Below are 17927 nucleotides of genomic sequence, written 5' to 3' on the forward strand. Positions count from 1 at the left end.
ACCTCGTTTGGGCGGGAAACCGACAGCCCGGCGTTCCGGACTCAGCGTTTCCCCCACCCGGGGTCTCCTGCTTCCGCCTCCCGTGAGGACCCCGCCAACCCCGCGGACTGCCGCTGGGCCTGAGCTCCGGGCGGGGCCGCAGCCTCTGGCTCCTCCCGGGGGCGGGCTAGTCGGGGGCAGTAGGAGGAGCCAGCGCGCGGTTAGAGCGCCAGCCGGGCGGGGAGCGCATCGCGCCCGCGCCCGTCCCGCCGGGAATGGACTGAGCCGCGCGGGCGGCCGGTGCCGAGTCCGTCCTGCCTTTGCCGGGTCGCGCTACGCCGGGCTCCGGGCACAGGACAAGTGCCTTGCCGGTTCCCCGCGGACTGTCCCGAACCCGCAGCCGAGCCGGGGAGATGTCAGGCGGCCGAAGGAGGGGCGGCGCCCCCTGGCACACCTTTTCCCGGTTCTTCGCTCCCCGAAGCCCTTCGCGGGACAAGGAAGAGGAAGAGGAGGACAGGCCAGGGACGAGCCAGCCGCCCGCTCCAGGCCACGGCACTGCCAGGTGGGAGCCGCGGGGGACGTCGGGGGCCCTAGCCCGACCGCCTGCAGCCAGCGGTTCTGGGGCCAGGCTCCGCTCGCCACTTTCTGTTCTCCTTTGCTGAAGTTTCCTCCTCCTCGCCCAGTTCCCGTGCCGCTTCACTCCCTTTTCTTTGGTTAGTTAAATCCGGGTGAAGTTCGTGACCCGCGGCGGGGTGCGTTCCCACCGGGCCCAAGCGGCGCGGTGCTCTTCCTTCCCACTTCCCTCTCCCGGTACGTGATTCTGTTCCCGTTCCACACTGGCGTCTGCGCTCCCAAGTTGTGTGGCAGAAGCGAGTCCCCCGGCGTCCTGCCGGCAGTAATGGAAAACAGTTGTGAGCGAGCCGAGCCACCCGCCGGGGCAGAGCGGGCGTGATCCCAGACCACTCGGGAGGAAAGGTAAAGCGTCGGAGCGCCACCCCGTCAGCTTTTTGCTAGCCTAGTTAAATTCACTCGAAGTGATTTTTTTTTTTTTTAAAGAATTGTGGTAATGAGTTCCCAGGACTTCGTCAAAATACAGAAACCTCGCTAGTTTTATTTAAATGATGCCGCCCTCCTTCCCCCTGTTTCTTTGCCTCAAGTTCCCCAACAGATTTCAAAAAAAAAACAGGACGACTCCTGTCTTGGTTTCAGCGTGGAAAATGTGCCCATTCTCTGCAGTCATTGCTCCTTCCTCCACCTGCTGTGAAATCGAATATATATATAATTTTTTTTTTTTTAGACAGGTCTCCTTAAAATGCCGGTTTCTGAGTCTTTTCATCCATTTTGAGGAAGGAAGAGGGGTCAAATGAAATATATCCCACTGTTTTAAATTTTTGATGAGAAGACAGGCTTATACTCTCCTCTCCCAAATTGCACCGGAATTGTGTAATCCGTTTTGATTAGAAGGCCGCTCTCTAGAAAGCTATGTTTACTTCAGATTTTAAAGACTTCAGGAGGACTTCAGAGGAAAATGGATAGGAAGCAGAACTGTGTGAGTGTGCTGGTGTCATTAGTATTCAGGTCTTGTGATTTGACTCTAGGCGTTTATGTGTTCCTCAGTTTCCCTACTTGTGAAACATTTGCATTATGAAAGTCTGTTAATGCTCCATCTTTCCAAGAAAGCACCTGTAACTGGTAAACTTTTCCTGGGAAGCTTCAGCTGTTGTTGCCCTGGTAAGGGAGAATTTAAAATTCAAAGTTACATGGTAGTTAAAAATAGTTTTGAAGTCTGACAGGGTTCAACCAGAATGTCAGATCTGCTCACGTGGGCAGACAGCCCGAGGTGCCTGCCATCCCTGCAACAACACTAATCATCTTGGATAATATGCAAGCAGTGTTTAAAAGAAATTCCAAGTAGACTCAGCAAAAGTTGCCAGTTCTAACACTGTTAGAAAGGAATAAGCTGACCAATTTCAGGTTCACAACAGGATTGTGCAGAAAGCTCTGCCTACCTTCCTGCCCTAATTTGTCTCTTCAGACACTTACCAAATCTAATCTCTCTCTCTGGATAACCTCTCTAGCAACTAGCCTCTTTTCTATTTAGCACTTCTCCATTCTCATTATAGGCACAGGCTGTGGCGTTTTGACACTGAGAATTTTAATTGTGCTCATATGAACACTAATTTTGTCCTCACCTTTTTAGAACTTGCCAGCTGTTAAGGGGATAGCAGTAATCCTTTCTGTGGGTGTTTTACCTTTTAAATGAGCTTTAATCTTTCTTTTCAAGAATATAAACACACAAAGCCTTTATTGAAAGTTTAATGAAACAAATGGAAACTCTTAGTAGTACCCAGTGTCCTAGTAACACAACACCCTGGTGTTAACAGGATTGGGAACAGAACTGCTATCTGTCACTGTGTTCTTCTTTCAAAATGAAAGGGTATTTTGGCTGTTTCTCTTAGAGGCAGTGAAAACTTGTAGTTTTAATGGGAGCCCAGTTTACCTTTTACACTGGTAACCCCAACAGCAGAAATGCAGTGTGGTAGGTATGTAAAGATGACTGAAAAAAAGTACTTTCTCTCAAGGAACAGTAAGATGAAAAGACCACTTGAAAACAAATACTAGTACATTTCATGCATATATCTAGCACTTAACAACTTAAAAGTAGTTTTAAGGATATTACACTTGAAGTTGGACAAACCTTTGTGATCAGTGTCCTCATTTTACTGTAAAAAACAGAGTTAAACTTGCGGAAAGGCACATAGCTACTTTTCAGTCAGTGAACAAGTAATAAGTCGGATGCTGTGGCCTAGAACTTTGAGACCCCTTAAAATACATTAAGGATTGGTAACTGCTTTCTGATTTTTCAGTGTACTTAAAATGCATTTTCTCAGACTGCCAACTTGTACGGTCTCCTTTTCTACACTCCCAGTGTTGCTTATGTGATTTTATTATATAATTTATGCATGTACAAATACGAAATGGGATTTAACGGAATTCCTTAAGAACAGAATGAAAACTAAACATAACCATAAGACCAATAAAAGTCAGTTTTTAAGCATTTAAACTCTTTTTTGGTTACCCACACAATGCAATGGTACCAAATGAAACAAACCCGAGGTCTTTGGTGGTTGCCATGACTCGACAGCTCTGTACTGTGCCATGATTCAGGTCTTCTAATATTTCTTTATTTGAACCATAGGAAAACCTTTGCTTTTATGATGTGCTCTAAGTTATTTGGGCTTCATTTGGTGTGAACACATCATTTATATATTGAGTTTGCTACTATTCTATTCTCATTAATCTTTGGCAGTTAAGTCTGTTTACATCAACACTGCAAATTCAGGTATGGACACTTGAATTGCTTGTTAGTACTTTCCTTGGATGACTGACCAGGTCCAGGAGGTGCTTATATTTTAGATCATATAGAAATATGTGACTGAAGCTTTCATGGGAAACTTGAGAACTCTGAGTTCTGTGGATCCCAATTTGAGAATCACTGCTATAATGTTTAACCCAATTTATGTGCACACAAGGAAAGGACTCATTACAAGTAGTAGGGGTCAGCAGGGAGGGCTTCACGGTTGAGGGAGTTTTACCTGGTTCTTCAAGACATTGGTAGTGTTTTAGGAGGGAACTTAGTCAGGAAGACAAATAGGGAACAGGTATTCTACATTGAGCAAAGGCCTATAGGAGGTTGTGATCTGTTGGGGACTATATACATTAGTGGGAAAGAGTGAAAGACGCAATAAGAAAGATTGGAGGTGGGTCACCGGATTCTCTAGACAGTATTTGGTTCTCAATTTAAATTTTAGACTATTGGGAAAGCCTGTTAAACAGACACTGCTAGAATGTGAAATTTGGAGGATACCTACCTATTAATGTTCTCCACTTAGAGAAAATGATTGCTCACTTTTGTTTCTTTGCTATATCACACATGATAGACCTGTTTAAAAGGAGCTCTGTGTGACATTTTAACTCAGGAGAGGGGATAGTAAGGTGAGATCAGCATTTATCAAGGGCAAATTGTGCATGTACTGCTGGGCTGGGTACTTTTACTTTCAGCATCTCATTTAAACCTCACCTTTAGCCTTGAAGGTTGGTATGCCTATCACTATTCTGATAATTGAGGAAACTGCGGGTGAAAAGTTCTTAATGGTGAACACTGTTGGTATCTTGGGTGGAACAATTCTTGGTGGAACTGGACTCTGCTGTCCTTTGCAAGACATTTTTTCATCCATGACCCCACCCACTAATTAATTTCCAGTAGCATCCTCTAGTAATTGGGATAATCCAAACACCTCCACCCAGGTGGATGGGAGTTAGGATACCTCTCCCAATAGAAAAATATTTACCCCAAATCATGAGAATAATAAGTTTCAGAGGAGAGATTTGAACCTCTGTTTCTCTGACTCTAAAGCTCTGGTTCTTTTTTCCACATCATCTTGCCTACCACCGTTCTGAACTAGGCTCATTCAAAACACATTTGAATATGTAAGTCAATTGGAATTTTTCATACTCTGTTCCAGAATGGGTGGCAGAAATGTGGCCCATTTCAGATATATCTTTTTTTTTTTTTAACTATTCCTTTCAGTGTTCTAGTATATTGTTATTGAAAAAGGTAAGACAATCATTAGACCAAAGATGGGAACTGTGTCTTATTTCTTTTACCTAGCTCAGGTGAGGAGTGTATCATTGTTGATAGAGTATTAAAGCACTTATTAGTGGGTTTCAGCCAGTAGTACCCTCCCTCTTGAGCTGGGCATTTAGAGATGTGAGGGATCTTGAAAGGATTCTACAGTGTTTGGCTCTCTGTTAAAGTTCAGAGAATTTTTGCTTCTCACTATGGCTGAGGGTGTTAAATGGGTGGAGCCAGGCTGCTAGTGGCTTGCTGTGTAGGAGATACTCTCATTAAAAAATGTCAGCTGTGCCCCTGATGCGTGAGAGCTGCTGGCCTTCAACTTAAAGAACCAGTGCTGACCACAGCATCAGGTGTGTGAGGAAAAGGAGCTGTGTCCTCTGAATTTCATGGTGATTGTATTTTCATTGATTTGAAAGCAGTGTAGAAAATACTTGGTAACTAGTTTATTTGAATAGGGGATACCTCTGTGATCTTGAAGGACCCCCCATCAACAGTTCATATCCATTGTAATAAAGATGACTGGAAAATTCCAGAAGTCCTCAGCAGTATATATGTAATGAGAATCTTGAAATCCCATGTTGACTGAAAGCACAGAAGCTACCTTTGGAAGTAGAGTAGAAATATAGTCTGTTTTAAGGCATTGAAACTATATCCTCTTTCAAGTGAGATTTCTATCTTTGGGATTTAACAAGGTGTCTTCCAGTTGACTAATTTGGGGATTCTGTTTCTTGGTTAGGGCATTCCTTGTAAACTAACTCAGTTGTACATTCTAAATGTTAAAGTAGCAAGTACCTCACGTCCCATAATAAGCTTATCTTCTCAGAACTTCTAACTGTATTGAAACAATGATAGCATTTTTTTCATCTCAAAGGAAAATATGTAAAGGGATATTAACATTTTGTGAAGAGGAAAATAATGTTCCCTTCAAGATAAAATATTTCATTTCCTAACTAGAGTTCTGATGAAACACACTGTAGCCTAGATATGCTAGAAATGCTGATACAACTGTTGTAGTGAGAAAACATAGGTTGGTGTAAATTTAAACTCAGAAAAATAATCTGGGCTATCTCCTGAAAAGAAAAGATCATCATGAAATAAAAGCTTAAAACATCATTTATTTGGACTCTGTTCATTCCATAAATTTGAATAGCTACTATGTGTCAAATATGATACCACACAGTGGGGATAAAGATCAGTGAATAACCAAAAGTGCTCTTGAAGAGTTCATAAATTAATGGAAGAGACAAAGAGGTACATCTCTGTTCTCAAGATGAGCTCATTATAAGCCAAAAATGTTTTTGGCATTTGTGACTTTTTTGTTTCAGAACATACTTACTGTTTCATGACTATCAAATATTGTATGAGCGCTTTATTTGGGCTTTCAGAATATCTTCCCACATTATTAACTTTTCTCTGAACATAGTTTAACATCCTTTGCTAGCCAGAATACCGGGAAGATGGGACAGTAACTGGACCAGCAGGGTGAGTGGCAAGTGCTTCTACTCCTCTTGCTCTTCCTAGACTCCACAACTTTGGCAAGTTCTAGATGGAGGCAGAAAAGCACATCCTCTTGGGAATTAATACTTCACATGAGTGGAGATCCTTACACAAAATAGCTTGATGTTGATAGAAAAACAGGTTGAAGCTTTGTGAACAGAAACAGCTCAGTCTTAATGTTTGGTTGGCAGTTGTGAATGGCCAGTGGTATAGCTCCAGCAGGACTATCCCTCAAAGTGTAATCTCTTGGGGATATTTAATTGCAGGTACCCCCAAAGCAGTGAGACAACTGTTTGCTTAGTCGAGTGTTTTTTCCCTTGGTTTTTTTTTTTCTGGGGGGGGGGTTGTGTTGTTGCCTGACAGATTAGAGATGACAAAAACTAAATCGTCCTTTATTAAGATCTTAATTAGACCCAAGCCCTGTGCCTGGGACTTTAAATATACATATATGCTTAATCCTTAGCAGCCTTTGAAAGAGGTATCTTTACACGTTTACAGATCTATAATTTAAGGCTTGGAGAGGTCCAATAGTTAGTCAGAAGTCTCACAGCCTCTGTGGTAGAGTCAAATTCTCCTTCCTGAACTCAGAGTCTCCAGCATTATGTGATTGCTTCCTCTGCTAAACTTAGGAAAACCCATAAAAGAAAGCTGGCCCTAGAAAATAGTTTCGAATGGAAATAAAAAACAATGGCGTACAGCTGGCCATCTGCCCAGATGGCTCAGGTCAGCACTCTGTACAATAAAGACTTTGTGGTCCTGACAACCGAGAAAAGGAAAACAAATGTATGTATCTATCAAATGACAAATTTACATTTAATCACATGAAAAGGGTCAATCTCCTTCAAAATATATGCAAACTGGAAGTATTAGCAGGATACCATATTCCATCTAATTGATAAGCAAAACTTGAGTTAGAGGTGGGTAAACTGGAAGTGGTGACTGGTGGGAGAATAAACTGGTCCCCAGCCCTGGACAGATTCTCTCAGTACTACATATTCACATACTCTGATTCAGCACTTCCCCTGTAGGAATTCCATCAGATGTACATAGCTCACAGACAGGCCCGACATTGCCTATGCAAGGCTAACCGTTGTGGTGTTACTGTAATAGCAAAAGAAGAAATAGACCTGTGTGCCATCAAGTAGACGAAGGGATAAATCATGGTCCAATCGTGTAAGAGAATATTACACAGCTGCCAAAAAGAATGACAAAGCTTTTTTTTGTACTGATAAGGAAATCCCTCCAGGATTCATTAAGAAGAAGAAAAAGCAAGCTGGAAATCACTGTGTGTAGTATGTTCCCGTTCCTATATAAATGAGGGAGTGTGAAATAAGTCTTGCTCTGGCTGTGTTAACGAGCGGATGGGAGACTTGCTTAAGAAATGAGCAACAGGAGGGAGACTTTTCATTTTATACCTTTTTATATGTAAAAAAATTATGTGAATTACCTACTTCAGGAAAGAAACATTAATTTAAGACCTGGTGAATATCTGTGTATAAATGAGTAAAAATTGAGAGAATTTAGGATCCTGACTTGGCAGAGATCTTCCAAAGAAAGAATGAACTACATTAACTTGTTCAGATGAGAAAAGTTACAATTAAGGCTGTAAATAAAGTAATATTTATATGCAGAGAAATTTGGTATTTTGACATTTTTCTAAGAGTGAGGCTTCTATATTATTACTCTGTAATGCAAAACTGGGTGTAGTTAATTATCACCTCACTTTTGTGAGATCACCCATCATACACTTTGAATAACAGCATGATCCTGGCATTTCATTAATACTTTCAGTCTTTTTGTGAAAAACCGAGACAGGTGGCTCTCATCTCTAAAGTCTCTTTCAGATTTAGCATACCAGCCCAAACTCCATGGAATAATAGGTGTGTACAAAATCAATACGCCTGTATATTAGGAAGACTTTTGTTTTACTGGAGAAGTCACGGATGAAAACTTGATCCATGTTTACCAAGAATTCATTCAGTGCCCCGTGTACAAGTTACTGTGCTAGGCTCTGCGAATCTGGTGGTGAGCACACTGCAACATGGTCTTTGGCTCAAAGCATACATGCAGTTTAGTGGGGAAGGCAGATAATAGCATAAATCTTCCTTCCCTTAAAGTAAGTGCTGAGGTAGCTGTCAGGGCTGTAGGAGCATTTGACAGGTTTGGGCCCATTCTTGACACACTTTTTAGAGGAAGCTTTTTAAAGATTTAAGAGAGAGTGCTGCTCACATGTGTGAGTGGGAGGAAGGACAGAGGGAGAGAACCTCAAGGAGACTCCCCTCTGAGCCTAGAACCTGCTTGGGGGCCCCACATCAGCACCTTGAGATCATGACCTGAGCTGAAACCAAGGGTCAGTACCTTAACGGGCTGAGCCACCCAGGCGCCCCTAGTGGAAAGTTTTAATCTTGCTTAATCTGTTTCTTCTGATATTTTTGTACATGTGCCTAAATAATGCCGTACTGTTCTTTCTGGATTTACAAGCTTTAGATAACTTATACTGACTTCTGGTTATGTTAGATGAGGACTTAGCTATTTAGCTACTCATCCAACCTATATAATCGTTATACTTTTGGGATTAAATCGAAAAGCCAGTCTTTAGATTTTTATGAAATACAATTTTGGTTTCATTAACACAACACACTAGCTTCTCTATCTTCCTTAAGACAAGTAGCACAGATGGCAATGCGAGAAATGATGTGAAAATGGCATTTGAGTGCCCTCACAAATAGTAGTTTCATGTAATTTCTAAAGATATATGTTAGAAGTTTGTGCTTTATTCTTTGAATTAAAATTTATACAAAACATGGATACTACCTTAGTGGCAGAGGATAATTCTTTATAATTGCCATGCTTCTTATGACAAGGAATGGAATACTGTGAGTTTTCCATTTTATTAACTGAGGACAGGTTAGGCAAGATGTAAATTCTCAGCCTTTTATTGTCTTGTCAGATCACCAAGAAATATACCCTGGTTGGAGAGGTGGCACTCTGCTCTATTAGTCTGAACTAGAAATATGTACTATAATAATTTTGATTATTTCTTTGTTCTCTGAAGGCAAATAAGGATCTCATTTGGCAATATTGTATGTATTATTGATACAAAGGAATTACCATTATGTAATTTGTGGTATTAGTATTTTGTAATTTGTCTATGCTAAATTCATTTCCAATAACCTGCATTTGTTTGCTTTTTGAAATCAACTACAATACTTTGTATTTTTTTTGTCCTTTTAATAGTAATATATGCTATTATAAAACAGGTATGAAACTATAAAATCAAAAATGAAGTACAACTCATAACCCTACCCACTCAGACAAATACTGTTCTTATGTACATTTCCACATATATACATATCTTTTACAAAAAGTGGAAGTTCTCTTCAGGATTTTGAACTTTATTTTTTTTTCGCTCAGCAATGATGCTTTAACATTTTCTGCAGTAGTATATTTATACAAATTATAAAATAATTCTAAATTTAGTCCTTTAAAAATTTGTTTTGTCATTACTTTTCAGAATTCAGTTTGAATATCTAAATGTGCCTCTGCTTGTGTAGGGTTTGCATTTGAACGGGAGAGGGTAGAAAATTCACAAGGTCTATAATACATAATGTGCTCTGAAGTACAATAAAGCAGGGTGAGGGAATGGGACATGATGGAGGTAATGAGACTGGAGTAAGGTATAGAGAGAATGGTCATGAAAAACCCCTTTCTTGCATAACATTTGAGCAAAGGCCTGGATGATACTTGGGAGTGGGGGAGAAATCTGAGAAAAGCACTTTCCAGGCAGTGGGAACAGCCAATTCCAGGGCTCTGGGGCAGGATCATGTTGGCACAGATGCCAAAGTGAGCAGAGACAACAGAATGGAAGGAAGAGTAGCTGTCAATGACACGGGGAAGGGAGTTGGGGGCCAGAGGAGGTAGGCAAAGGTAGGGAGTTGAGATGTTTACTTTTTGAAAGTATCATTTGGATGCAGATTTATATATGTTTATGTATGTGTGTATGTTTATATATTCTCAAAAGATTGCTGGTTTGTTGACGTCTGGAAGATTTGCAGTGAGAAAGAATTTGAGTTGGAGGTTAGAAGTGAGGTCAGCCTTGGTCAGGCTCTGGGAAGGCACAGTCTGGCCTGTCCTTAGATCTCCAGTGCCTCTTCCTTAGGACAGTTTGATGAATACTACATGAATTGGTGCCCATTTTAGAGGGCAGCCAGAACACTGTTTTGAGTTCATGTCACAGCAAAAGATTGAGGGTGTTGATTCACGTGGGGTAGGTCATCAGTGTTCAGAATCTGGAGGGTATGGGGTAGAGGACTTTGGGAGAGGAGAGCAGTTACTGGTGTCCCCTGTAGACAGCTCAGGCACACATCAAACATACCAATGTCCTCTCTAGCCCGTGACTGAACTGCAATTATGGGTCTTGTTTTGGGGGCATGGAATAGGGGACAGGAAGTAAATCAGCTTCCAAGTGGAAACATAATTTACAGGAGAAGGCGGACATGATGGATTGGGACTGTCAGAAGAGGCTAAGTCTACAGAGCAGCAGAGCTTCATAATCATGTCTATTACCTTTCCTCCCTTCTCCCAGTTTTTCTCCAAAGAGTTTGCCAGATGTCTGAGCTAAAATACATGCTGTTCGACTGCCTTAAAATTGCAGCTTTTAGTTACCTTTAATTTGAAGCCCAGAAATAGTGCCTAACCACCTGTTTTATATTCTGTTAATGGTCACTTGAAAAATACAAGTACTAGTCTACCACTGGCAGTCACTGTTTATGAATGGACAGTTTTCCAGATGGATGTTTGTAAATCGCCAGTGTGGAATTCTGTACCCCTAGAAGCAGGGTTGGAAATGGTAGATGGCCGCACCAGGCCAGTGCACAAAAGTCAGTTTAATCCATAACATGCCTGCAGTCAAATATTGAACAAAGAGAACCTCTAAGCTTGCCTTATGAAGCTGTGTTTGTAAGAAAAAATTCCAAGGTAGTATAGATGCCCCCAAGGCAGAAGCAGACCCTTTGAAAGTTTGTGGGGATGAAAGCCCATACTGTATTTAAGGACCCAAGTGTGGGCGGAGAGGGTAGTCTAAGGGAATACAGAACAGGCCCCGGGGGTGGCTTCAGTAGGTTGGAAACAAGGACTGCACAAATTTCTGTCTCTTTCTCAGAATGTCCCAGCGTTAATTTTGATACCGAGCTTGTTTCTTGGTTAGAGTCTCTCTGTTCCTTCACTACAAAAACTTCAAGGTTAGTCTGTTTCCTTTTCCATTTTCCCTTCAACTGGAGGATCATACGGGATTTTAGATCTGGCAGAGAGCTGGTCTGATGCTTTCATTTCACATATTTGAAAAATCGGATTCAGAAAGGTGCATTTTGACTGAAATGACCTTTGTCCCTAAGGTCTGTCCCTGAAACACAAGTCCATTTTGCAAAGCATTTCACTACTAATGACAGCAGGAAAGGGTGTGGATAGGTAAAAGACCCCTTCTTGTTCTCTATTATTTTTTCATTTCTCCATGGTAAAGTCATACCTGGAGGACCACGTATGATTTGATCACATTTCAGAGGAAGGCCAGATTCTGGCTGCTTCTAGAGTTTCATCAAAGGAATGGTGACAAGTAGGCTCTGAGGTGAGGAACAGCATGCCAGGCAGGAGGCCTGATGGAGTTGTGGTAGAGAGGGTGATGTTGTTTAGTAGACCCAGAAGAGGTTTAGGTTAGTGGCAGATGAGAAAACAAGATATGCCTTGACTCTCTTTCCCTGACCTTAGGTCTGCTTGTTCCTCTATTGCAGACCATACCTCATACAATGGAAGTGAAAATCAGTGGGAAAATGATTTCAGGCAGCATCAGGCTGAGTGGGATGAAGAGGAAGGAGAGAAGGGAAATCCTTCATTTCCCTAGGGACAGTGGAAAGTCCCCGTGGACAGTGAATCTGGGGAACTGTTTAGATGTATAGGGCGTTCCCAAATAGGGGGACTACATTTTATTAAGTGGCTTTGTGTTTAGAAATGGTCAGAATTACTGCCAGTAGTTCAGTAATTCAGATGTCTTTAGCACCGAGCTTTGCCTCCTTTCTAAAAATGGCAAGAAGTAATAGATTTTCTGCATCTGTAGAGAATGGGCAAGCCTCCAAAAGACAGTTATGAAAGCTGTATTCAATTCTTTAACATTTCCAGATTTTTTTGATCCAGCCACAGGAATGATGTGTGAGAGAAAAGGCAGAATAAAGGCAATGCCCAGCAGCCGTGCTGCAGGAGAGGGAGGAGTGGAGGGCCATCCTCTCCCTCACTGTGTCTCCACCCCATCCTCTGAGTCTGTGTGCTGTTCCTGCGTGTCTATCTGTTGACCATCTAGGAAGTTGCGTTCTTACCATGTGAGGAACTGAATCTGGGAGAGGCCCAGCAGCATCCCTTGTGCTTCAGTCTGTGGTATATACTGAAAGAGGGTACTTTTTCTCGTTGGTCCCACTCTGGACTTTGCGATGCTTCTCATGCTCATTAGGGCAACAGCTCTTTTTGGGGGCCAGGAGCTCAGCAGGGCCCGGGTGTTGGAAAATCGGTGATGTTTTACATGACTGAGTTTTCTATATAATGGATACCTACCCTTTATCAACACTTAACACATTTAAATAGTACTAACAGGAGATCTCTCACACTAGATCATTCTCTTCTTTACACAACTCTCAGTGGTTGGCTTCTGCTGAACATAGAAAGGCTCTCAGACCATTGTTTATCAAGAGTGTGGTCAGAGGGCCAGCTGCTTCAGAACAACCACAAGAAGAGGGAGTCAGTTATTGAAATGTGTATTCCTGGGACCCACTCCAACTGGAATCCTTGACAATTGGGCACACACATTTGTTTTATAAATACGATTGCCCAGCTGATTGTGGTGCATTTAGGTAGGGATTCTGAAGGAGTGAGGGCCAGGATTTCATGTGGTGTGTTGCCTGCACCCCAGCGCCAAGAACAGTGCCTAGCACTTAAAGGGCATTTAAAAACAGAGGGGTCAGTACTTATCTGGTGAGTGAGTTTCTGCTTCTTATTTGCTATGGGTTGGGGAACCTTCTTATAATTTAATTAAAAATAAGACTGTAAGATACATTGACAGGATGGGGGCTTTCCTCTTTGTAAATTATTCGGACTCTAGAATGTTAACGTGCTCCGTTTTTTTTCTTGGCCCAGAGGTTTGTCTTAGTTTGTCTGGAAAGTAAACGTTAATGGCTGCACATTGGATTCCTTGTTTTCAGGTATAGTTTAACTCAAGTTGCTTCAAAAATGAGGAACTTCAGTGTTACTTTGACCTTGATATTTTTCTGGGCTGTTTTGAAGGATTAATTTCCAGAGTTCTGTTAGCTAAGATGAGGCTGTTTAGAAATGCAATGTAGTCTTACTTGCCTACGTGTGGTTATGATCCCTGCCCCTCACCCCCTGCCATGAGCAAAATGTGTACTTTCTAAAAATACTGCTAGTGAACTATTCCCCAGGTCCCAAAGGGTGTTAAATTGTGAAAGAACAATAAGAACAGATTGTCGACTTTCTTAAGGTTTGAGATAATCTGAATTTGAACATGTTTCTCTTTCTCTCATATATTAAAGAGTCTGAGAACACTATTCCAAGTCTTTTGAGTCTTTTTCTTTACATATTTTTTAACTAAGCAGACATCTAAGTATAGTGTTTTCAGTATTTTCATCTACTCTGTTTTATTTTTGTGTGTGTTTTGCATTACATTGTTCCTAATGCAACTTTTTTTTTATTAAGCAGGCGCAAATGGAGAGCCTGTTTGATATCATTTTTTTTTTTTAATTTAACAAATATTTGAGTACCAGGCACAGTGCTTGGCCCTGGGATACAGACATGAATAATACAATTTCTGAATTTGAGTTCAAATTCTAGTTAGCCAGAGCAGAATTGTGTGAATGGTATCACTGGGTTCAATAAGAACCCCCCAAAATATAGATTAAGCTAGGATTGAATTGTAAAGGGCTAAGAGTTGGGCAAGGTGTTGAAGGATGTAGAAGGCAGGAGAAGAAAATGGTTTCCTTGCATGTTCGGAGAATGTGAAGTGGTTCTATGTGGCAGGTGTATCTGGAGCCATGTGAATAACTTTCTATATCCTGAGGACTCATCATTTTATTCATCAACTGAAAGAGATTTACTGAAAGGATTTTTAAACTGCAAAGTGGGATCATCAGCTTAACAATCATTTTGACAGGAAGAAGGTGTTGAAACAGAGCAATCCTGAAGATGCCAGAGATCAATTAAGAAGGACTCTTTTTTTTTTTTAGTAAACTAGAAAAGAGATGGGGAAAGCTTTAATTGAAACACCGATTTTTATAGCTAAACCAAAACTTTAAAATGTGTTGTTTACTTTAGAACCCAACACATTTTGAAATTTTTGTTTAACAGTAAGATTCATGAGACTTAAACATAGGCTATAAGTTTTAGAACGTTTTATGAAGTGTCAGATATTCTTTTGGGTTTCTTTTAGTTGTTTGCTCAATATGGAATACTTGTGTGCTGATCTATGAATATATTTTTCTGGCATTTTGTGTGTGTTTGTAGAGTGGATATAATTATAGCTACTTGAAAATACTGATATCTATGTTAATCCCATGAACCTGGAGCTACATTTTCTACAGAGGTTTTGTACTGGAAACTTTTACCATTTTCATTTCCAATTCACTAAGGCAGTAAGTTTACAGAAAGTGCTGTAAACACCCTTAAGTACAATTTCAGGAATCTTGAAAAGAACTAGGAGACTAGGGGCGCCTGGGTGAATCAGTCAGTCGAGTTGTCTGCTTTTGGCTCAGGTCATGATCCCAGAATCCTGGGATCCAGCCCCACATTGGGCTCCCTGCTCTGTGGGAGCCTGCTTCTCCCTCTCCTCCCTCTGCTTGTGCTCGCTCGCTCTCTGTCTCTCAAATAAATAAATAAATCTTAAAAAGGCACAAAAATTAGGAGACTAAAATCCTTGTATGTTTAGTTTTTAGATGGGTCATTCAAAATAGATTACAGTTAGAGAATATACTTATAAAATCACTAAGGTCAATGTTATCCTTGATTATACTCCAGATTCTTATGATGTGCTCTTTTTACATGTATTGCACCCGTCTCTCTCTCTCTTTTTCTTTTGAGCTTAAATAGACCAGATTTGACATTTAATTTAAAACAATTGTAAACAAACTTGTGACAAAAAATAAAGCTAAAATAGAAAATGGAGGTAAAAACCCACTCACTTTTAAAGTAGCAGTGTTGGAGACATTCTTATTTTATAGATATATAGATATATTTGGTTACAGTTCTGAAATGTACAATATTTCCCATTTTTGTCCCTGATGTTTCACATGGAGTTCACCTGTTAAGCACACAGCTCATGTGTTCATCTTCTTTACTTGGTTGCATTTGCTGTTGACATTTAAAAGGCTTGTGAGTATGACTGTGTCTTGTTGGTCTGTGTATTTCTGCATAGAGTCTGAGACTTAATAAAATTTTAATTTCATTGTATTTTCCACATGCTTGTGAGCTTTCTGTGTTTTAACCATTACCATTTGTTCCTTGGTTACTCTACATCATTGCACTGGGCGTTATGGATAGAAAACCTAAAAGTAGCCTAAATCATGTCTTCTCTTCCTATCCTGTCCAGTCTGAACTATTGAGACCACTCCTTTTCAGTTGCTCTGCCACAGCCACCACAATTGCCTGTGTTTTCCCATTCTCAGTCATTCCGCCGGCTTTATGCTTATCCCCTGGCTCAGGGCTTCCCAGTGCTTGTAGGACAAAGATCAAGTTCTGAAACGAGTCAGGCAGGTTCTCCAGAGTCTGGCAGGCACTGCTTCTGGTATCATTCTCATATCTAGCAGAGTCACCTCTGCCAAGTTGTTGTGCTCCAGTCTTATATTAAAACAAACAAAACATGGTTTCCTGAAAATGCCATGTTCTCTATTCCTGCCTCCTTTGTCTCCTCTGTGGGCACTTTCCTGAGGAGGCAGAATTGCTGTTCCTTGCTTCCTTTGTGCTCCATGGTATTTTGTTCATTTGGCAGCTGTAACTTTTACCAAACTGTATTATTAGTTTGTGTATCAGTCTCCCCTACCAGCCTGAGTTTTATAAAGACTCTGACCTACTTGTCCTTACATACTCAAGGCCAGGCGTGATCCCTGGGGCATGGCAGACAGTCATGATAATCTTCAGTGGGGAGCTGTTCAGTTTGTCTAGCATAAAAGTATGAAAACAAGATAATGTATAAACCTAGAAATACAAAATTTTGTATTTGAAATGTATGTGTGCCTAATAGGAAGCATAATTTTTTATGACCTCTCAGAAGGCATCTGTGAAGGTATTCTAGACAAGATAATTAGAAGTGGCAGTCTGGAAAATCAGGATCTTGAGGTGCCCTCTGGGACACATTTGGGGCTAGATAAGCCTGCATTTACATTTGACTATTCCCAAACTTCACTAGATGATCCTGTATGTTGATAAAGACTTACTAAGGAGAAATAGATTCTACTCGTATAGTACTCACTATGGGCTTTAAAAAAAAGATAAGGCTATGGAGAACCTTAATATAAATAAAATCGTAAAGTGTTAATCATTTTCAAGGTTGTGATAGTTGTACAATGTTGCTTCTTTGTTCGGGTGCATCATTGCTGTGATGCTGATTATCAGCATAAGAAAATGTAGCACATAATAGGCTCACCAAAATTTCTGAGGCCTGGATGAATATTTTCCAATGTGCTTTCAACTGTGGAGGTTCAAATCAACATATTCTTTTTTTTTTTTTTTTTTTTTAAAGGTTTTATTTTTTTATTTGACAGACAGAGATCACAAGTAGGCAGAGAGGCAGGCAGAGAGAGAGGAGAAAGCAGGCTCCCCGCTGAGCAAAGAGCCAGTGTGGGGCTTGATCCCAGGACCTTGGACCCTGACCTGAGCTGAAGGCAGAGCTTAACCCACTGAGCCACCCAGGCGCCCTGCAAGAGACATTTTTTTTTTTTTTTAATTTCTTTTCAGCGTAACAGTATTCATTGTTTTTGCACCACACCCAGTGCTCCATGCAATACGTGCCCTCCTTAATACCCACCACCTGGCATATTCTTTTACATTTGGTACATGAATCTTTTGAGCATTGCATATAAAAGCCCTTTCGATTTTTCTTTAAACTCAAGCTGTATGATTTTATTAATTCTCTTTTAATTTCAAAGAAACTGTGGTTTTTATTTTTCAGTGTTGAAAATGAGCCCATGAGCACAAGTCAGAAAAAGGAAAATGTACTTTCATCAGAAGCAGTAAAGGTATAGTTTTAATATTTTATATTAAAAAAATATTTCTCTTAATTTCTGTTCCTACTTTTTAGATTCTGTTGTCTCATTTTATATTTTACATTTCAAAAAGAGCACTATATTATTTATGGCAATCCAGCTTAGCTCTGTTGGACATAGAATTTAGGTGGGATCGGGTGAGGGAGAAGGTCATCGGGGAGAGTTGGAGAGTGGGGTGTCCTTATTCTAGCTTTGCCACTAACCAGCTCTGGGGCCTTCACCTGAGGAATTTAATGTCCTTGTCCTTAGTTTTCTGATCCGTGAATTGGATTGTCTGACCTCCATAGTTTCTTTTCCCTAGGATGTTCTTTGATTTATGATGTGTTTTTCTTTCTGTTTTTTTTTTTGTGCGTGTGTGTGTGTGTGTGTGTGTGTGTGTGTGTGTTTTAGAGATTTTATTTATTTATTTGCCAGAGTTCACAAGCAGGCAGAGAAGCAGGTAGAGAGAGAGAGAGAGAAGCAGGCTCCCCGCTGAGCAGAGAGCCCGATGCGGGGCTAGATCC

The 17927-nt window shown here is 40.8% G+C and overlaps 1 protein-coding gene across 1 annotated transcript in view; it reads left to right on the forward strand.

Moving 5' to 3' along the window:
• The first annotated feature begins 203 nt into the window (after window positions 1-203).
• The window catches only part of CRYBG3 (crystallin beta-gamma domain containing 3), a 109607-nt gene continuing 91883 nt past the window's right edge, over window positions 204-17927 (forward strand). Inside the window, exons 1-2 of the mRNA XM_032882249.1 lie at window positions 204-541; window positions 17331-17397. Of these exons, the coding sequence (XP_032738140.1) occupies window positions 393-541; window positions 17331-17397 (216 nt within the window). The 5' untranslated portion in view covers window positions 204-392. The remainder of the gene's footprint in view (window positions 542-17330; window positions 17398-17927) is intronic.

The sequence above is a fragment of the Lontra canadensis genome, unplaced genomic scaffold (genome assembly GCF_010015895.1).
Source record: "Lontra canadensis isolate GAN:19392208 unplaced genomic scaffold, GSC_riverotter_1.0 scaffold80, whole genome shotgun sequence".
Classification (NCBI taxonomy): domain Eukaryota; kingdom Metazoa; phylum Chordata; class Mammalia; order Carnivora; family Mustelidae; genus Lontra; species Lontra canadensis.